Here is a 22,500-nt window from a genome sequence, read left to right on the forward strand (position 1 = left end):
CCTCTGAGCTGATACCTCACGGCGCTGCCCGCGTCGAAGGAGAACTCCGGGGCGGCTGACGAGAGAAAACTCGGTTTAAAACTCAAGAATTGAATTGAACTCTGAAGGAGCTCAAACGAGCAGCTCCTTCAGACGGTTTGGAAAACAAACTTTGAGCTTTCACACTGAAAACTAATTTCAGCAGAGGAAACACATTTCAGATTCTTGTTACTGGTTCAGGACGAGAGATAAGATTTATATCAGAGCTTCATATATTTAAAGAAGGAGAGCACATTAGAAACAGAGCTTCTCTGTGTTGTAAATGCAGACCACAAACAAAGGACTGGATGGTCTTATTTCACATGTTGTGGCTCAGTAGACTCTCAGGTTACCCACATATATGTTCTGAAACACTGTAGAAGTGGATTATTCATAATATGTCCCCTTTAAATAAAACATTTGTAGAGTATCGTTCTGTACTGAGCTACCTTTTTGGACCAAAGGAGCAATTTGGAAACAAACATTTGGCTTTTGGAAATCATGGTGAGGAGCAGGTTATTGAAATAATGTAAGGTGGTTGATGGTGATCTTTATGAGGTAGGAACCTTTGTCACCGGTCAGGTGTTCCTACCCGGAGGGGGAAACAGTTTTTTGACCGCTTAGCAGTCGCTGCAAGAGTTACAGGCGGGGGTGTTTTGGTAGGGAAATTTTGCCATGTGAGCCAAATGGACGTAAAATAAATGAATGGAATGATCAATAATGAAGTTTGAATTTAGACTTCATCCAATCGTGCAGCGCCTCAGTAACTTTAAAGTCTTTATCTGTGATTTTTCACACTTAAATATAATATAAATCAAGTTTATCCTCTGAAAATAACTCTGTGAGTCATGACTGTCTACAATGGGTGTAACACCCGAGTCCCACTGTCTGTGATGTTTTCAGAGTTTTCAGAGTCCTATCTTCACTTTGTTTACATCGCCCGGACAGCCGGCTGACTCCTCCCCTCGTGTATAAAAGTTGTTTAATTGAGGGACTAGAGAAAAGAAGAATAACATACTGTACTCACTGCTTAACTGTGTTTCTAGATCACGCTCATTTCAGGTAAATTTACATGCAGTGTGAAGATACCAGCAGAATAAAGATCGCTAGCATTAGCATGCTAACACAACAATGCAGCGCCAGTTGTTTTGGTTTCATGCTGGTGCTCAAGGGCGACATCTGCTGGATCAAAAAATCTTTGAAAAAAGATTTACTGTAAAGTTGAAACATTTTCTAAACTAAAGTAATAATCAATAAACTGTAAAATAGTCACAAAAATAAATGATGAGTCAACGATGAAATAATTCAGAGTCTCTGTGATTAACTGGAATTTAAGATGTCAGACATTATCGATCAGCTCGTCCCCTGAGCTCCAGGAGTTTGTATCAAAGGCTGCATGGCGAGCTGAGTAAAGAGGTCGATGTCACACAAAGTCCATCAGCCCACCACACACGTGTTCCTGTGTTCAAACTCTTCAGTTACAATCTTTTCTTTGATCATCGACTCGACCCTGGAACTCCAGCAGGAAGCGTTTCAAATATAAAAACCCAACCGAGCGTGCGTCAGGACTCCTCACCTCTGTCACACTTGTGTCCCGTGTATCCTGCGTGACACTCGCAGCTGAAGGAGCCCCAGTCGGCGAGGCAGGAGGCCTGCACGCCACATGAGGGACCGCCCGCCGTCACGCACACCCCGTCCGTCAGCCGGCACCCCGGGGAGCTGTCCACGCTCTCGCCTGGAGACGCCAGGTCGTACACCTGGGGGACGAGAGGTGGAGGAGCGTGAGTGAAGGAGGTCGTCATGGTGAACTTTTTAAATCATCACTGAAAATCTTTGACCTCTAAACTTTTATAAAAAGAGCCGCCCAGTGTCCACCTGCTGTTTTGTCCGTCCTGTCTCCATGACAACGGTTACTGCTGTATGGCCGACACTGCTCCGTTACTTTTTACTGCATGTTTTATATTTTAGTTTATTTCCTGATCAGACGCAGAGCGAGGAGGATGTGAGTACAGGACACGATCTGTAGGAGGCTAAACTACGGGGAATATCAAACATTTGGAAAAGAGCGCCGCTGACGTCAACAACGCCTTTCTGAAAAGTTTAAAGATTTTCATCTTGAGCCACACAAAAAAAGCGGAGTGCTCGGAAAAAAGACGGTGGGGCTGTGCTTTTCCCCGTGCGGCCGCTTTCTGCTCTAAACGCTCTCATATTGAAGACGGTTTGGAAACAGACGATGGCGCTCAGGAATCAAACGCTCGGTGGACTCGGGGCGTCACTCATCTGATTCTCTACACGCTGCAGTTTGTCTTCTTTCAGTCTCTCAGGCAGTTTCCAAAAGAGAAACGTTCTCAGTATTCTTTTTATTGTGAAGTTTAGAAGAAGTTTGGCGGCGGCGCAGAAGGAGCACGAGGTCACTGAGATGATTCATGGTGGATTTGTTGAAGAAGATAAAAATGAGGTCGCAGTTTGGAGCAGGTCAAAGTTCAAGATGGAAAGATGTCGGCAAATGAAGAACTGTGTGGGTGTTTTTTTTTTTTTTTAAACATTCAAAGTCCCGCCCCCTCGAGTGTGTTTGAACACTTTTATGATATTCAAATGTTTTTAAGGTCATTTCTAAGGAGACTTGAAAATACAGATTTTTATCACAAGCATCTTCAATTTGTTGCTCCAGCAAAAAACAAAAAGCGAGATGTTTTCACCCACACACACACACACACACACACACACACACACACACACACACACACACACACACACACACACACACACACACACACACACACACACACACACACACACACACACACACACACACACACACGTCAGTGCTACCTGACTGTCCACCACCAGGTTGCGGATGCAGCCGGTGAAGCTGCTGTAACGACGATGAGGAGACGATTCCTTCATTCCTCCCAACTGAAGAGGCTGAAAGACATTGAGGTACCTGAGGAGGAAGAGGAAGAAGAAGAGGAGGAAAAGGAGGAGGAGGAAGAGGAGGAAGAGGAGGAAGTGGAAGAGGAGGAGGAGGAGGAAGAAAAGGAGGAGGAAAAAAAGGAAGAGGAGGAGGAGGAGGAGGAAGAGAAAGAGGAAGAGGAGGAGGAGGAGGAGGAAGAGGAAGAGGGGGAGGAGGAGGAGGAAATAAATGAGTTGATAATCTCTTGATAATAAATTCTAAATGAATCTTCAGATTGTTTTGATCTGAATCGTCTCTGGACTCTCACTTCTGGTTTCCGGGCGTTTCTCCCACAGCTCTGCAGCCCGACTCGTCCGTCTCCTGATCCTCCCCCCCGACACCCTCCAACTCGTTCACCACCGCCCCCCCACACTGGTCCAGGATCAGCTGCACCACCTGAACACACACACACACACACACACACACACACACACACACGTCAACAAACTTTATTGATAACTACCAAAAATGATGATGTCACTGGTTGTCAAATTAAAAAGTGAAAATGATTGAATTTATTGTTCATGCATGTCTCATCTCATCCGTCAGTCGTACCTTTCCATCACTGATGATGTCGAGGCGGTGCCAGCGTCGGTCGGTGACGGTGGATTTGGGAGGGAGCTGCAGAGTCAGACTTCCTGATCCGTGGTTAATACTCAGAGCTGGAACGCCGTTTCTCAACTCTGCACAAGAGGAGAGTTCAGTTAACTTCCTGCTCACAGTGAAAGTCTAACGTCTGAGTGTTTCCAGGGTTCTAAAAATGTAGAGCTCTCAGGTTTCCTCAGATGTTTTGATGGTTTTGTCTGCAGGATGTTTTGAAAGTGAGTGCTCAAAATGTTTTCTACCACATTCATACAGTGTGCACACTCATGGTGACTTTACATATAATGACTGTTTGTTTTTATTTTGAAATACATTAACCTAACTAAAACTAAAAATCTGCTCAGAACTCACAACCCTCTGAAATCTGACTCCCTTCAGTTTCATTTTTGGCCTGATGAAAAGGATTCACCAGATTCATCACAAAAACAAAGACTCACAAAACTGATGACAAGAGAACTTTAGAGAAACAGTTTCCTCACATAAATCTGTTTTTAAATCGACAGTGAGAAGTCTCTTGTTCGCCTCGGAGGAGGTGCATCGCTGGTTAAACTTGGATTTAGCCGACGATCGATTGAGATGACACGACCTGACCTCTGACTCAGACATCACTCGTCTGTATCGCTGTGTAAGCTGCACAATCCCATCGACAGCTGCAGGAATCCACTCAGTCAATCCTGAGTGTGTGTGTGTGTGTGTGTGTGTGTGTGTGTGTGTGTGTGTGTGTGTGTCCGTGCCCTGATCAACCTCACAGCTGTGTTATCGGACAAGTAAGTGAAAAACACTCTACGTGATCAATGCGCCGGCCATCTTTGATTTTCCCCCTCGGCCGGGGTTCGATAATTACATAACTTTAATGCCACATGATTATGCAAGAAGCGTTTGAAAAGGCCGTCCGCGGGCTAATCCGCTAACTCCACAGCCGCCCCGCCGGGAGCTGACATTACAGTTTATGAAGCTCAGCGTCCTCGGGGGGAATCGGCGTCTTTGCGGGCGGATTGATTCACTCTTTGTGTTTGGTGGAAAAAAAAAGATGAGCGGGCCGAAAGCAGCTCTGTGAGATTAGCATGTTTGTTAGAGCGCTCAGAAGTTCAGAGTTATGTTTCAACTTTTTCGCTGAAGGATGCCGCATTAAAAAATGAGAGCAGCAGACGCCACGCCCAGCGCCACGCTTCAGTACGACCTGGACTCCAGGAAAGCCTCCTCAGATCATCTGGTACTGATGTGGTAAAGCTCCTGTGAGGAACCCTGTGTAGATGCTGCTGCCCCCGGTGGTCAAAGATGATATACTGTTCATGTGTAGGTAGTGTTTCCTGACAGGAACGCTGTTTCTGCAGCGTGATGTCCATGTCTTCATCTGACGCCTGCAGCAGTTTGAGGCATTAAAAAAGAACTGTATAGAAATATTCAGATTTAGGATCCTGACCTATGACCTGACCTATGACCTGACCTATGACCTGGATTTCTCCCAAACACAAATCTGAATCTATTCATCGGACCACAACGTGACTGCTGTAGCTTTCTGTGAGAATCCTTCAACGTCTAAGCAAACTTTCATCCCCTGTGGTGAGTCGCAGAAAGAGTGATGCCACTTGGAAGGAAACTGAAGAAGGTCAAAGCTCTGGGTGAAGACAGCACTGGTGGGAGAATGACTAACTTCATGATCAAAGGTGCAGCGTCTGTGCAGATATCAAATCCAGCAGACATGGATTCCATCTTTGAAATGATTTAGTGATTAATCTGCCTGCTAAAAAAAAGTGAGGCTTTTTGTTTAAACACACTGTAAGAACGGATATAAAACAGGAAGTTAATGTTCTCTGCAGGACGTCTGAATGAACTGTTAATGATGGTTTGTGATTCTGATTAAACTCTGGATTATCTTCTGCTGGTGTTCGTTTGTAACACGTCTCTTGTCTTCACCTCTAAAATAAAGACTTCCACTTCGTTGACTTCCTATGATTGTTAAAGAGTGTTGTGGAGATCATTTAGCTGTTGATCTAAACTAAAACATGTGAACATGACTGACATGACTTTACACTCCTGCACTTTAACATGTATCTTTGATTGCACAGCTCTGGAGAACCCTCTATATTGATATTACATATGTACCACTGTCATCACTGTTTTTACCTCCAGCAAGTATTTTTACATTCAGTTGACAAGCCTGAAGAAATGTTGTATTTCATTTTCATTTTTTTAGCCAGTAGGAATGTTAAGTTAAATCCTTGTTGTATAAATCTCTTCTTATTCTTTTATTTTTTTAAATATTCTAAGTGGTTATTTATGTATCTATTCTGATATTGTTTTATTTGCTCTGATAACCTGCTGCTGTAACACCACAATTTACCAGTTTGGGATCAATAAAGTCATTCTATTCTCTGATGTTGATCCAGGTGTATTGAGGACGACACCCTGATGGAGACACCTGAACACGTTGAACTTAAAGTCTCTAACAGACACATTTTAAAGCTCTGACGGTCTAACTCACCGACTGCGATGAAGTCCTCCTGCTCCCCGGAGTGGGCGGGGCCGAGCGGCCCGTCGTACAGCAGCAGCCCGTTCGGTGACTCCGCCAGGAACTCCAGGGAGATGTGGCTCTGGAAGCAAGGCATGATGGGAGGGAACCAGGCGTAGCCCTGACCGCCGAAGCTGTGTTTGGTCTGCTGACACTCGGGCCCGTCGAACATGGGAGGACACTTACACCTGAGAGGACGGAGGGAGAGGATTCGATTACTTTGATTTTATAATGAACATCTCTGATCATCCTGCTTTCAGGGGGCGGCTGTGGCTCAGTGGGCAGAAGGTCGGGGGTTAGATCCCCAGCTCCTGCAGCCACACATCTGATGTGTCCTTATGCAAGACACAACCCCAGAATATAAATGTGTATGAATGGATGAGTTAATACTGACGGACTCTTTACTCAGCGGCCTCTACCATCAGTGTGTGAGTGGATGAGTTAATACTGATGGACTCTTTACTCAGCGGCCTCTACCATCAGTGTGTGAATGGATGAGTTAATACTGATGGACTCTTTACTCAGCAGCCTCTACCATCAGTGTGTGAATGGATGAGTTAATACTGACGGACTCTTTACTCAGCGGCCTCTACCATCAGTGTGTGAGTGGATGAGTTAATACTGACGGACTCTTTACTCAGCGGCCTCTACCATCAGTGTGTGAATGGATGAGTTAATACTGATGGACTCTTTACTCAGCAGCCTCTACCATCAGTGTGTGAATGGATGAGTTAATACTGATGGACTCTTTACTCAGCGGCCTCTACCATCAGTGTGTGAATGGATGAGTTAATACTGATGGACTCTTTACTCAGCGGCCTCTACCATCAGTGTGTGAGTGTGTATGAATGGATGAGTTAATACTGATGGACTCTTTACTCAGCGGCCTCTACCATCAGTGTGTGAATGGATGAGTTAATACTGATGGACTCTTTACTCAGCGGCCTCTACCATCAGTGTGTGAGTGTGTATGAATGGATGAGTTGATACTGATGGACTCTTTACACAGCAGCCTCTACCATCAGTGTGTGAATGGATGAGTTAATACTGATGGACTCTTTACTCAGCGGCCTCTACCATCAGTGTATGAATGGATGAGTTAATACTGATGGACTCTTTACTCAGCAGCCTCTACCATCAGTGTATGAATGGATGAGTTAATACTGATGGACTCTTTACTCAGCGGCCTCTACCATCAGACATCGAGATCGTTAACGGCTCAGGACATCGAGCTGGCTGCATTAATTTAATAATGTAAAATACAAAAAACACAGAATCTGCTGCATGTCTCCCCCCGTCCCCGTTTCTACCTGTATCCTAGCGGTCCGTCCTGGCAGGTGCCCCCGTTGAGGCAGGGGTTGGTGGGGTAGGCGGAGCAGGGCAGGTGGATGGCCTCTCGTCCCCGGCAGCCGCAGAGAGCCTTGGTTTTGGCCGACAGCGACACCAGAGACGTGTTCCCGCTGCTCAGCGCCTTCGGGGCCTGGCTGAAGGTCACCTCTGTGCTGCAGCCTCCAGACTGAGCGCAGTCCGTGTGCGGACAGTCGTCAACGCCCACCTGAGAGATGGACACGCCCACCACCGCCTCCACCTGCAGGACACAGAATAATACATTCTTTAAGTTTATTAAATGTAGGCATGACCACAAATAGTTGGACCTTCAGCAGAGAGAACTCCCATGATCCCCCGCCAGCCTTGACAGATTGAGAGCCCCCTAGTGGTGGAATATACAAACTGTGCCTTTAAAGAAAACGTTGAAGCTAAACTGTAAACAAACAACATAAACAAAGTAAACTTGAACTCTAATGGGAGAAAAACAAAGACTCTCTGAAGTTAAGATTTCTGTTTGAACGTATCAGAGAGTTTCAGAGAGTTTCAGAGAGTGACAGCCGCTCCGTTTGAAGTGACGTCTACCTGAAAAGAAGAAAATCAGACTCTTCTGCTTCCATCCTCATTTATTCACTCTGTTGTTTCTCTGTCATTTCCCCTCTTCATAAAGATTCTCGTTTCCCTTCCTGTCACCTCGATTCTTCTTCTCTTGTTTTGTCTTTATGGGTGAGAGGTTTCCATCGGCGTCCCTCAGGGCTCCTGTCGTTCTCCAGCTGTGGGTTTTTTCTTTTTTTAGGACTTTAAGTCTTTCAGCTGACACTCGTCTCCTCACAGACTTTCTCTCTCCGCAGGCGGAGGATTCGCTTTTTTGGCTCCGGAGCCAACACCCCCCCCCCCCCCCCCCCCCCCCCCCCCCTCTCTCTCTCTCTTTGTGTGCCAGTTTTTTTTTTTTTTTCCTGTGACATTTTTATTCTGAATCAGCCGAGATACTTTTCCTTTTTTTTAACCCGGGATAATTAAAGACACTTTTCTTCTTCTGCGTTTGTTTGAGTTATTTTTAATCACCCTGCCTGCTCTGTATTTATTCTCGATACCTTCTTTTGTTCTAAACGTCTTCAGGTTTTCATCGCTGGTTTTAAAATATGATGCATTAAAGTGTGAAATGTGCTGACCTTGTGACCTTTCCACAACACAAACATCTTGTTTTTAGCCTCCGTGAGGAGTTTTTAACTCGGTTTGAAACAGAATGTCATTCATTGAGACGCCTCTTTGTGACTCTCTAAAGCAAACCAGACCATCTTCAGTTTCTATGAGGTCATATCTGATGCCTTGTGTATGTGTCAGTCTAGACGACTTACGGTGAGTGAAACATTTGACTATTAAAAGAGATTATTCATCAGAAACACTTACTGTGCATTTAAAGTCACAGGATGGAAATTCCACCACCAGGGGGCGCTCAATCAAAACAACAATAAATGATGACTGGTGGGGAATCATGGGAGTTCTCTCTGCTAATCCATCCCCCCCCTGATTATTTTCATAAATTGCAGTAACTAAGCTCAGCCGTCATCACGTCTTTGTACGCTCATATCGATTAAACGACTGTGAGTCCACATCGTGTTCCTGCACAACGGGGGCTCCACATACACACAGTCAGACATACACACACACACACACACACACACAGCTCTGAGCTCCGACGCTGGCTAAGCTGAAACCGTTCTCGCCCTCTGTTACTACCTCTGAAGATGTCACAGGGGCGTTATTTATCAAGGCTTGAAACGACAGTTTGAATTTATAATTTCATGCAAAAAACAATTTTCCCACATCGGAGCTTTTATTCATTATTGAATGTTACTTTCTGTGTGTGTGTGTGTATTTGTGTGTGTGTGTGTGTTTCGACATGTGTGCACTGACTGCGGTCACCTTCCTCGGGTCCGCAGCTGCTGCTCCGGCTTTTAATGGATCTAAAACATTCATGTTGGTTTACACACGTGTGCAGATGTGTGAGTGTATCATACGAGTGTGTAACCTTTAAGTTAACCTGTGTGTGTGTGTGTGTGTGTGTGTGTGTGTGTGTGTGAGACGGAGCGTTAAATGCTTTACAGTGTGTGTTAAAGGTCTCTGAGTGCTGAACATGGATCCACTCTCTGAGTCTACGGTCTGACACACTTAGGTTGTGTTTCCTGTGAGGAACTTTGAGGTTGTGGCGCCCCTGTGGTCAAAGCAGTACATCTTATTCTTTGTCCAACTTGTCCTTCTTTTCTCCCCAAAATAAGCCCTCATCCTTCTTTCTGAAAATGTATCATACCGGTCATTTCTAGACACCATCCCGGCTCTCGGGCTCGGCTCACCTTGGCTTTGTTTGCTGCGATGTAGCCGTGCAGCTTCTCCGCCTTGTAGTATGGCGAGCCGTGAGCAGCGAACCACACGTTTAACTCTTTCTCTCCCCGAACGCCGGCTTCACCCACGGAGAAGACGTGGACGTTTTCAGGTGAAGTCTGCAGGAGTTCAGCCAACACCAGACCCAGACGCACGAACCGACTCTCCTCACCGCCAACGCTCCTGAAGAAGTCGTCCAGTGTCAGATCTGCAGGCGGAGAAGCAAAATGACAGGAAAAGACGGTAAAAGAGGAAAAATGAGAGAGAGAAGACGAGGGCGTTATGTCCCATCATGCTTATGCTAACACAGGTTCATGATAATGAACGCTGATGTAGTATAACATCTAGTTTAAAGTTATGGGTGACGTCATCGTCCTCATCGTGTGGGACTCACTGCTGATGCGGATGGACGCGGCGTTCTGCAGGGCGTCCTGCTGCAGCTCCCTGACCTCCACCTGAGCCGTGGAGGTGACGTCAGGCCAGGTGAGGTCAGACACTCGGACCTGCAGGTGATACGAGCCGGGAGGAGTCCCCTCCTCTGATACTGAGCTGACCAGAGCTCTGATTCAGACTGAACAACCTGAGAGAGAGAGAGAGAGAGGGAGAGAGAGAGGGAGAGAGAGAGAGAGAGAGAGGGAGAGAGAGAGAGAGAGAGAAAGAGAGAGAGGGAGAGAGAGAGAGAGAGAGGGAGAGAGGGAGAGAGAGAGAGAGAGAGAGAGAGAGAGAGGGAGGGAGGGAGAGAGGGAGAGAGAGAGAGAGAGAGAGAGAGAGAGAGAGAGAGAGAGAGAGAGAGAGAGAGGGAGGAGGGAGAGAGAGAGAGAGAAAGAGAGAGAGGGAGAGAGAGAGAGAGAGAGGGAGGGAGGGAGAGAGGGAGAGAGAGAGAGAGAGAGAGAGAGAGAGAGAGAGAGTCAGAAATCGGGTTATGAGAGAGTAGGGACTGACACTGCTGGAAAGGAGCCACAGTTCAGTCTTGGTCCTTGTGTCGTTCTAGGAGCACTCTGGTCTCGGCTACTCTGGTCTGGAATCATATTTTTTTAACAGTAAAAATTCTAAAGTCTTCGTTGATCCTCGTTGAAGTAACACTGATGCACTGATTGAGTTTCACTTAAAGACCCTAGAATATCTTGATTATACATCATGTCATCTCCAGATTTGGGAACATTTGAACCCGACGTCAGGAAAGCGCTGCAGACATTCAGTTAATTCTGTTTCATCGTGAATGAATTTCAGGAGAAAAACAGGTTTCTGATTAAAGATTCTGATATGGGACCGTCTGAGTGGACTTCATGAAGTCTGCTCTCATGTTGTTCATCATCTTTTTTTCATGCCTTCTTTAAATCCTCTGATCAGACTCTGACCAGATGGAGGTCTGTGAGTGAACGTGGATCCTCTGCGGGGGAAGGAGGGGGAGGGGCTTGATGTGAAAGTGTTGGCGCTGTGCCTGCAGATTTGATCCCATCCCTGGATCCAAGCCCCGGTCCTGATGTTAGCCACCGGGGCTCGTGTTACTGTTTAGACTCCTCAGATCAGACGGACTCATCGACTGTGACTGAACCGAGGCCAGGATGCAGCCGGGCCGGATCTGAACCCGTCTGCTGGATTCATGTCACCTTTTTAAAGATCTCAAACTCTGGAACACAACACCTCGCCACCTGCAGATCACTCCCAGAGAGACGACTTCCTGCCCTGAGAGGAAGTGGACTTCTTCTTCTTCTTCTTCTTCTTCTTCTTCTCTTTTTATGCAGCATGCTGCCTGTTATCTTGACTCCAACTCACCTCTACTTCTAAATGTAAATAATAAGGACGCTAAACCTGATCCATACTGTGGGGACATGCTCTCTCTCCTGGCTGCAGCGACAACATTCAGGACTTTAAATCCTCCAGCGTTTCTTTGTTCTCTCGCCGGTCTCTCGTCGTCCCTCCTCACAGGTATCTCGTTAGAAAAGGAAGGTGGCAGCGAGCGCAATCAGGCTCTCCTTTCAACGCGTCCGCATGGAGCCTCAGCCTCATCAAACAAAACGAGCGCCCTCGCTGCGCTTCACTGGGAATTTTCAATACGACTGGTTATGAAGTATTAATAGCACTGTTCCTGACATGTCAGATCCCTGTTTCTATCTCTCTCTCTCTCTCTCTCTCTCTCTCTCGTCCTCTGCCCTTTCATTCTCTTTCACTCCGTCTTTGTTTCTGCCTTCAAACTGTTTCTCTCTGTCCCAATTTCCCTCTTCTCCTCCTTTGTCGCTCTGCACCTTTGTACTGTCTCTCCCTCTCTATTTTAAATCTGTCAGCTCCTCTCTCTCTCTCTCTCTCTTTTATATTTTCTTTTTGAATCTCTCGCTGCGTGTCACATGAGAGGGGACACTTTTAAGAGGGAGTCTCGCTCTGCTTGAGCTCTAACTCATCCTGAAGAAGCTTTAAAATCTGACATTCTCTGGATGCTTTTTATCCAAACCGACTCACACAAAAAGGGTCTGATGGGGAGTGTGTGAAGCGTTTTAAAGTAAACAAGTGTTTGATCATCAACATTTCAGTGTCATTTATTCAGCTGCTCTCTTTTCATTTGATCCACTTCACTCCACCTGACACCTGATGACTCAAAGAGATGTGAGCTGCTTCATTCAGCAGTAACATTTGTTGTTCTGGTTTTGAGACCAAGCTACAACCTCCAGCGTTTAAAAAAAAAAAGCCAAAGCTGACGTGCAAAGAGACCTGCAGTTCCTAAAGTGTCCACTTGAGGCCGCCTCCAAAGACCCCCCTTAGGTCCCGTATTTAAAAATATTTACAGCCTGGTGCAAAAGGCTAATCGTCATGCATACATTTACATAATCTGGGACGTGATCTGACAGGTATCTGTTTGTCTGGCGTCCTAAGCTCCGCCCCTTTGTCTGTTTTTAGACACTATTTCCAATATGGCGCCTCCATGAAACGTCCGTCCAGAAACCAATAGGTGACGTCGCTGACACTACGTCCATTTTGTTTCCAACAGACTGATGTTCAACCTGAGCGTGGTGGAGGGTGGTGGTGTGATTTATCTCGATTATATGGATTAAAAAGAAAGTGTAAAATAAACGTAGGCGGCCTTAAAAATATCTGGACGGCCTGCCTGAGTATCGTCTCTGTGTAGGGAATCACTGTTCAGGTTTTAAAGAGTTGAGCGACGAGCGATCGAGCTGAAAGTCGGACCCACTTCCTGACTTTAAAATCATGAATGCGACTTAAAAATCGGGTTGGAAATCGGCCTCACTCTGCACAGCGTTCAGCCGGCCTTAAACCAAATAAACGCCACCTGTTCAAACCTTAAAAGTCTTATTTCACTCTTTAATCCTGTTTGTCCCTCTGTCTTTGTTTCATCGTTTGAAATGCCTCACACTTCATCACCTCACATGTCTGCAGTTTAAATTCCTCTTTGCATCTGTTCTTTTTCCCTCCTTGTAGTCATACGTTTTCTCGTCTTACATCACCTCATCATGCCTTCTCTTTATCTAACGTATCTGCTGCGCTGTTTAGTCCAAAATCTGCCTTCAAACTGTCGACTTCTCTCTCTGTTTCTCCCTGTGACTTTCCTGTCTCTACGATCCCTTCCACCGCTCTCTTGTTTCATGTCACCTCTCAGTAATCTCAGAGGTTTTATTGTTTTTTTGTTTTTTTTTCCTCCGACATGAGATCAAAGTACCTGGATGGTTTGCCTTCGAAGCGGTACACCTTCTCGCTCCAGTCATCAAGGTCGGGGGATTGAACTCGTCCGAGCAGCGTCGTCGGGAGGATACCTGTCAGGTGAAAGACAGGAGGAAAAAAAAAGTTAAAAAAATGAATCAGCTTTGAAAAGAATTAGGTTTGAGAGCGAGGGGGCTCCCTTTAGGGAACGAGCCAAAATGTGAAGAGTGAAGGAGAGAAAGTGGAGGCTTCTTTAAGGAGATAAGGTGGCGGGCGACGCCTCATTGGCACGCACGGTCACGGTTTGACAGCGCAGCGGGAAGATGAGCTCACATTAGAAGCGCTCGCACTGTTTCCCCCTCTCTCTCTCTTCCAAACGCAGCGCTGTAATCTCTTTAGCTGTGAAATCAGCTGCCTTTTTAAAAATGGCTCCTGTTTGTGCTCTCGTCAAACCTGCGACTTAAGCTGGAGTTAATTGTTTGCTTCATGGCATGTTGCTGAGCTACGTGATGGAGTCGTATTAGCGGGGTTAATGTACTTTCATGTGGAAAAAGGCCCCGGAGGAGGAAATCCACTAAAAATACATGAGAGAAGAAAATCTGAGTTTTTCCAGTAAATTACAGGAGGCTGACAGATGGTATGAATCGCTAAATAAGTGATGAGGGGGGGCGAGCAGTCGACTGTGACGAGTACTGTCTTAAAAAACATGAGCTCTCAGGAGGTGTTGGGGGGGGGAGGGGGGGAGGGGGGGGGGGGGGGGCATCGAGAGAGGTGAGGGTTAGACCAGAAACACCAGGTCGCCCCCTCAGACCAGCAGCAATAAACCCCCCTGTACAACATCAGGAAGATCAGACCTTACCTGTCAGAACTACACAGCTCCTGGTACAGGCTCTTGTGATGTCTCTACTGGCAGGTCTTCCTACAGTCACTATCAAACCTCTGCAGATGATACAAAATGCAGCAGCACGACTGGTCTTCAACCTTCCTAAAAGAGCACATGTCACTCCTCTGTTCATCTCCTCACACTGGCTCCCAGTTACTGCTCACATCAAATTTAAAACTCTGCTGCTCGCTTACAAAACAGACACAGAAACGTCTCCTCCTAACTTTAACTCTCTGATCCAGGTCTACACTCCCTCCCCCCCACTACGCTCTGCCAATGAAAGGTGTCTGATCCAACCTTCACAACAGGGTCCTAAGTCTCTGACTAGACTCTTCTCCTCTGTCGCCCCCCGGTGGTGGAATGAACTCCATTTGATCTGCAGAGTCCCTCTGCACCTTTAAGAAAAAGCTAAAGACCCAGCTCTTTCATGAATACCTACTAACTTAATGATGATGGTCTCCATATTATTGATGATGATGATGATGATGGTAATGACGATGGTTTTTGTTTGATAACGACGACTTATAAGATGGTTTCTATACTGATTAGAGCTCTCAAGAACTGCCCTCAATGTTGTGCTTTGCCTCTGGTCACTTCCTGTCAGCACCTGTGTGTCCAATCAGACTCAAAGCTGATCGTTTGCTCTTACTGACATTGTTCCCTTTTTTCTAGATCCTTGCTTGTGTTGTTCTTACTCTCTGATGTACGTCACTTTGGATAAAAGAGTCTGATAAGTGAATTGTAGAATGTGCTGAGACTAAAACTAAATCCATTTCTCTAAAAACGAGGTCAAAAATAATCCTGAAAACACACAAACCTTCATAACTGTAGACGACGAAGCCGGTGTGTCCCGGTGAGTGAGGGTGGTCGTTCCTGTCGCCGATGACGACGGTCAGCGTGCTGGTGGAGCTCATTGGAGGAGAGCCGCTGTCGATCATGAGGATCGGGAGGAGGTACTCCTTCTGACGCTCGCGGTCGAAGGTCCGGAGGGCGGTGACGGCGGCGCTCCCGTTCCGAAAATCGGTCAGATTGAAGTTGGTGGCGTCCGAGGTGAGCATGAGGAGTCGTATGGAGAAGGGCCCCCCGTTGGCGGAGGTGTCCCGGTCGGTGGCATGCAGGAGCGTGGAGGTGTCGTTCATTTGAACCGCTTGAGGTGCCGCCATGTTCTCCCAGACGACGGGCCTGTAGGGGGCCTCGAACTCCGGCCCGTTGTCATTGATGTCGAGCACAGTTACCATGACGATGGCAGAACCGGTCAAAGACGGACTCCCGCTGTCTGAGGCGAGGACCACGATCCTGTGCTGCGAGATCTTCTCCCGGTCCAGAGCGTCTGCCACGACCACCCAGCCCGACTGGTCCACCAGAAACTGACCGTAGGGGTCCGACTCTTTGGCAACGCTGTAAGAGAAGCGTCCGTTTTGGCCCGAGTCCAGATCCGACGCCGTTACCTGGGCAACGATCGTCCCCACGGGAACGTCTTCAGACATGGCGGGCGACTCATAGAACTGCGGGAGGAACACGGGGGCGTGGTCATTGGCGTCCTCCACCTGGACGAGGCAGTGAGCGAGGCCGAAGAAGTCGGCGTCCTCCGCCTTCAGGGTCAGGTTGAAGGTTCTCTCCTGGGGCTTCTCGAAGTCGACCCTCTTCTTGAGTTTCACAACGCCGCGTCGGTTCGCTTTGTCCGTCTCCACGAAGAACTTCCTGTCCTCGTCGCCGCCGACGATGCTGAAGGTGACCACGGCGTTCTCGCCCTCGTCTCCGTCCGTGGCGGAAACCACGAGGACCTCGCTGTTCACCTCCATGTCCTCGGTCACCTGGAAACAAACAGAGAATCTTTAACGTCTCTGATGAGCGAGCTGCTACTCGAACACACCGCGGCGCGTTGGACTCACCTGAGCGCTGTAGAGTCTTTGAGTGAAGACCGGCGGGTGATCGTTGACATCAGAAATCAAGATGGTGGCCGTCCCCGTTCCCGCCAAACCCCCTCCGTCCCTGGCCTCCACCACGACCAGGTACCGCTCCTCGGCCTCGCGGTCCAGCGAGCGCAGCACCGTGTAGATGGTCCCCGTGCTGGCGTTGATGGAGAACAGGTTGAGGTTGATCTCGTTGCGCACGTTCCTGATGATGCTGTAGGTCAGCATGGCGTTCTTGCCCTCGTTGGGGTCGTCCAGGTCCATGGCTCGCATCTCCATCACGGAGGTGTCGGCGGGAGAGTTTTCGGGCACTTGGCCGACGAAACATCCGTCTATTTCCAGCGCCGGACACGGGAAGAAGGGCGCGTTGTCGTTGACATCTTTGACCTCCAAGAGGACGTCGGCGAATCCCGTGAGTCCCGCCCCGCCTTCGTCCGTAGCCAGCACGAGGAACCTCCACGCCGCCCTCTCCTCTCGGTCCAGGCGTCTTTGGGAGTAGATTCTCCCGGTGCGTTCGTCGATGGTGAACTCGCCGCCAGCGCCCTGGCCGTGGAGGGAGTATCGTAGAGCGGTCTGGTCGGCCTCCTGGTCGGGATCTGTGGCCGAAACCTGAAATGAAAACATCCAAAATCAAACATCTAGGTCGTCTATTCCATCTAATCTAGGATAAAGTATTACAGACTGGGTGATCTCATATAATTTCAAGAAATACATTTTTAATAACAGACTGGATAAAAACAGAAGATCAAATAGAATCAAACTCAAAAGTCTTTGTGATCAGCTGGATGTTGAAGCTGCTTAAACCAACAAAACAATGACTTAGGACAAAAAAAATCTAATATTTGAATCAAGACACTGATTTATTTTTGTCTTTAAAGGCTTTATATGTGATTTTTTTATCCAGCAGATGTCGCCCTTGAGCACCAGCATGAAACCAAAACAACTCATGCTGCATTGTTGTGTTAGCATGCTAATGCTAGCAATCTTTATTATGCTGGTATCTTCACACTGCATGTAAATTTACCTGAAATGAGCGTGATCTAGAAACACAGTTAAGCAGTGAGTACAGTATGTTATTCTTCTTTTCTCTAGTCCCTCAATTAAACTACTTTTATACACGAGGGGAGGAGTCAGCCGGCCGTCCGGGCGATGTAAACAAACTGAAGATAGGACTCTGAAAACATCACAGACAGTGGGACTCGGGTGTTACACCCATTGTAGACAGTCATGACTCACAGAGTTATTTTCAGAGGAGATACTTGATTTCTATTATATTTAAGTGTGAAAAATCACATAGAAAGACTTTAAGAACAAAAATAAATCACTGTCTTGAATCAAATATTGGATTTTTTATGTCTTGAGTTATTATATTGGTTTAAGCAGCCTCAGCATCCAGCTGATCTCAAGAATTTGAATTGTCTGTTATTAAAAATGTATTTCTGAAACCTCGTTCATGGACGTTAGAGAGAGGCTTGAGGATGTTCACATTGGTTATATTTGATCCAAATGAAGTCTTATTGATTGATTGATATATACAGAGGATATACTTGATTTCTATTACATTTAAGTGTGATATATAACCAACAGCTGAACGCCATCATCATAAAACAAAATGTTTCACTAAACAAGGACAGCGACAGATTTGGACTCCAGCTGCATTCTTCTTCTTCTGTAAAAATAATAAACTGTTGCTGTTTGTTCAAACAGTGGGATTGCTTTTTTCAGTTTGTACTAAATGTCAAGCCCAGCAAACAGAACATGAGGCAGGGAGCTGATAGCAGCAGCTGCCCCCACACTCCCTGCAACACAGGAATAAACATTTCTCTGTAGCTTTGTCCTGTTTGTGTAATTAACCTGCCTGTTATCTGTGAGAACGAGGGGACGAGAGCACGGGCCCCTCACATCTGTCACCGCGACACACTGTGCAATTAAAAGTTAATAGACGCCAACAAAAGCAAAGGAAGAAGTACACTTTCACCCTTTCTTCTCCTCTTTTCTCACCAGAGGGTTTGTTTACAGAAGCCTTTGAAGTCCCCCCCCCCTCGCCACTTCCCGCCTCCGCCACCTTCTCCCCTGTTGCCTCTCCGCGTTCCCTGACAACGTGACGCAGGTAGACAGTATTGAAGATGAGCGGGCCGCGGCGCCACAGAGGAGGAGGTGCAGGTGAAGTCAAGAAATATTCATTTCAAATTGGATTTTCCCCCTCTGCTCGCTATCTGCTGAATTGTATTAACACACGGGGGGCTCAGAGCGCGATGCGTTCAGGGAGGGGCCGGCATCCGAGCGCTCAGAAAAAAAACTACTGAGAGAGTTAGAGAGGAACGGAGCGTACATCAAATCAATTCCAGCAGCTAGGCGAGGGGGGGGGGGGGGGGGGGGGTGGGGAGCAGGGTCCCGGGTTGAGGACTTGGTGACACATGCCTCTCTGAAGGGGATTACTTCCTGGCCCCTCTCTCCGACACACTTCCACCTTTTTTAATCTGATTCAGCTCGCCGGCACACACGCACATTACCATGAATTACCGAGGAGAGGTGTGACGAAAAGCGGGTGAAAGCAACAGTCTTTCTCAGTGAGCGTTCCCCGATCCCTCGGCCTTCCTGTGAGGAGGTTTCTGGTTCCTCTATCAGATATTTGAGTTTCTTCCCCCAGGCTGTCACTCTGATGAACGCTAAACAGTCACAGAGTGTCAGACCTGTCGCGGTGAAATGACTCTAAACCAACCGTCACTGTGAAGATACATATATATATATAATCTAATTTAAATGATCAATACACACTTATTCATGTAAATACTGTGATTGACATCTTAATTGACCCATCTGTCACATAACTGCATTTTACTTCTCATGTTACTTCAGCATCTTTTTCACCATTCACCACTGCACTGTTTCATATTTAGTCATGTAAATATTAGTCTTTTCTTATTATGTTTATTGTTGATATTTAATGTTGTACCTGTTCATAAGAGAGCACAGTTCACACAAGTTAAATTCCTTGTGTGTGTAAGCATATCTGGACAATAAATCTGATTCTGATTCTGTGAAACAACGTCTCACACACACACACACACACACACACACACACACACACACACACACACACACACACACACATGTGATGTGTTAGAGCGAGGTCACTGGATCTGTGCTGAGGTGTCGCTGCAGGCTAATTCACCTCCGCGTTTAAAAGTGTGACCAATGCTATTAGATGTGTCTGCACTAAACCCGATACGTCTCCACATCTTGTTCACATAAACACAACGGAGTCCTCGAGAGTGATGACGGTGTGTCGATCTCGCGTTGACGTTTTAAAACAGTTTCATCTGGACTGAGCCGACATCTGATCGGCGCTTCTTTTTGAACCGTTTAGCTTTAGCGCTCTACAACATTCACCGAGCTCTCAACACTTTCTAGTCCCTCACTTTGTGTCTCTGGTTGTGCTGTGCAGGGTCACACAGAGGCTGGAGATGTCCCACAATGCACTGGGTGACATGGATTTGTTGCCAAGATTTTTTTTTTACAAAGACAGTTCAACTCGGAGCTGTATTTGGGTCAGGCTGCTACAACAACAGCTATGATTAGCCGTGATCTTTTCAATGTTTTTCCAGATTTGAACGTGACTTTGATCCCGTCGGGGTCTGGCGTTGGTTTGATTGGCGGTATTTGCCAATCGAGGATTGCGTTGCTGCCCTTGCAGCCTGTGTCGCTGCTGCGGGCAGAAGTCTTACCTTTGAGTTATCAGCGTTAGTAAGACGCCATAGAATCAACATGACTGACCTCGAGCATGAAGACAGGAAGCTGTGTGAGCTCCTCCGTCACGGCGGCGTGGTACTCGGTCTGGCTGAAGACGGGCGCCTCGTCGTTGCGGTTGCCCACCTGGACCACCACCAGCGTCTCGTTCTCCCACTTCCCGTCGGAGGCGACCAGCCGCAGCTCGTAGCGTTGCTCCATCTCGTAGTCGAGCGGCTGAGCCACGAAGATGGTGCCCACCTCGGGCTCCACGTCGAAGGTGCCCATGGCGTTCCCCGAGGTGATCTGGTAACGCAGCTTAGCGTTGGCACCTTGAGGGGGGAGGAGAGAGAGAGAGGAGGTCAAAGGTCAATCAATAAGACTTGAACAACCTCGAGCCTCTCTCTCTAACGTCCATGCAGAAGGTTTCAGAAATACATTTTTAATAACAGATGTTTCAGCAACGCTACAAAACTCAAGATACAAACACACGACATGAACAAGATCAAACAGAACTCAAAGTCTTTGTGATCAGCTCGATGTTGAAGCTGCTTAAACCAACAAAACAATGACTTAAGACATTAAAAAATCTAATGATTTATTTTTGACCTTAAAGAGTTTGGGAAACATTTTTAAATAGTTCTTCATCAGAGCTTTGGAGCAGGGAGGCTAAATTCATTCAGATTCAGATTTTTTTATTGTCCCACAAGGGGAAATTTGCGTTAACTCAGGAGCACACAGAAGACAAGAAACACAAAGACAACATCAATATAAAACATAAAACAAAACTAATTGGAAAATCAGACAACACAGCAAAATATAAAACCTAATAAAAACAGCACAATAAAATCAGTCAAGAGCTCGTACCAGAATGAACATTCAAGTTATTAAAGTGCAAATTCATCATCAATGAAAAGTCATCATGTGGTGAGGCAGACTTTAAAAGGAAGGTTCAGGATCTTGATGTCATAACAGTCCATCCGTACATTATCTAAACTGCTTTTTGCCATTCGGGGTTGCAGGATGGCTGGAGCCGATCTCAGCTGTCATTGGACGAGAGGCGGGGTTACACCCTGGACTGATCTCCAGCCAATCACAGAGCTGACTCATATAGAGACAGACAACCAGCCACACTCACATTCACACCTACGGACAATTTAGATTCAAACCATGAACCTCCTCACTACATTAACAATAACTGATTAAGAAAAAAATAGATATTTTATTCATACAATTTACAAAACTGTATGTTAGAACTGGAATCTTTGGAGGTTGATTTTTGAGACAAAAACAGTAAAACATTAGCAGAACACATCGCGTAAAACATCAACAACTGTTTTAAGTTATTGTGAATATTTGTTTCAGATAATGTTCATGTGATGAAACTCCCGTATCTGATCTGATGTATTTTTTTTACCAGAGAGAGGAGAAGTCCCAGCGTTGAGCCGTCCATCACACTGAGACACTGAGACTCGTCTTGTTCAAATCAAACTCCTTGAATGATATCGGAGCAGAACTCCATGCACACAAACTTGGATTTGATTGGCAGCGGACACAGAAACAAAAACGGGATACCCCCCGAGTGGACGGCAGCAGCAGATATCAAATATTAGAGAGGAAAACAGGAGTGTCTCTCACAGCGGGGCTCATTAGCTGCCTCGCTCTCTCTCTCTCTCTCTCTCTCTCTCTAACACACACTTCTGGGATACTCAAATTTGTCCTCCTCTCCTAGCCTCTCTCCTCCACATCCTTGATTTATTCCACTCCTCTGGAAAACATTTTTATGACAAGTCCAAGGCTGATTGGAGAGCTGCTGCTAGCTGGCATTTTGTTCAAAATCGTGCATCGTTCATGGAGAGGTAAATAAAAACAAGCCTGCTAACAGTTAGCGTAGCAAAGCAGACGAGAGGGTCGATGCATCGTATTCAAAAGACATTTTTATGTCCTATTACTGTTTCCTCTCCTTCTTTCCTTGACAGCTTTCTTTTTGACCCTCTATTCTTCCTTTACTTCCTCCTCTCCTACCTCTCTCACTTCCTCTCCTCTCATCACCTGTCTTTGTTTTGAAATATTCGTTTGTCTCCTTCTTACCTTTGCCTTTTTTTTTACACCTTCCACTGATTCTTCTTACAAACCGGTTTTCAATATCCCTCCTTCCTTTTCCTTATTGTCCTTGATTCCTCTGTCCTCTTCCTTTCTACATTTCTTGCTTCTCTTTCCTCTCCCTAAACTCTTTTTTGTGTCTCCTCGCTTCCTTTTTTCACATTCCTTTTCTGGCTTCATCTCTCTCTCTCTTCCTGATTTTAGAGATGAAGACAAAAACAGAAACATGGTAAAGACACACATGTACACACACACATGTACACACACACATGTACACACACAAACAGGCCAGAGGCAGGTCTGTCTGTGTTTTGGGCCCGCTCTGTGTTTACGGGCACCAAGGAGACTTCAGGAGACAAACACCATCTGTGGAGACATGCAGGACCTTCATTACCACAGCGCAGAGCAACCTGTGTGTGTGTGTGTG

General features: G+C 46.5%; 1 protein-coding gene across 1 annotated transcript in view; it reads right to left on the bottom strand.

Annotated features, from left to right (window-relative positions):
• si:dkey-22o22.2 (neural-cadherin) overlaps positions 1 to 22,500 on the bottom strand; it is a 188,443-nt gene that overhangs the window by 8,251 nt on the left and 157,692 nt on the right. The window contains 14 exon segments of the mRNA XM_065957955.1: positions 1 to 55; positions 1,595 to 1,775; positions 2,851 to 2,962; positions 3,240 to 3,367; positions 3,527 to 3,654; positions 6,060 to 6,274; positions 7,397 to 7,674; positions 9,767 to 10,002; positions 10,189 to 10,330; positions 10,332 to 10,374; positions 13,465 to 13,558; positions 15,146 to 16,142; positions 16,221 to 16,850; positions 20,019 to 20,302. The exon segment at positions 1 to 55 is cut by the window's left edge and continues 112 nt beyond it. Coding sequence (XP_065814027.1) covers positions 1 to 55; positions 1,595 to 1,775; positions 2,851 to 2,962; positions 3,240 to 3,367; positions 3,527 to 3,654; positions 6,060 to 6,274; positions 7,397 to 7,674; positions 9,767 to 10,002; positions 10,189 to 10,330; positions 10,332 to 10,374; positions 13,465 to 13,558; positions 15,146 to 16,142; positions 16,221 to 16,850; positions 20,019 to 20,302 — 3,523 coding nt within the window.

The sequence above is a fragment of the Labrus bergylta genome, chromosome 8, assembly GCF_963930695.1.
Source record: "Labrus bergylta chromosome 8, fLabBer1.1, whole genome shotgun sequence".
Classification (NCBI taxonomy): domain Eukaryota; kingdom Metazoa; phylum Chordata; class Actinopteri; order Labriformes; family Labridae; genus Labrus; species Labrus bergylta.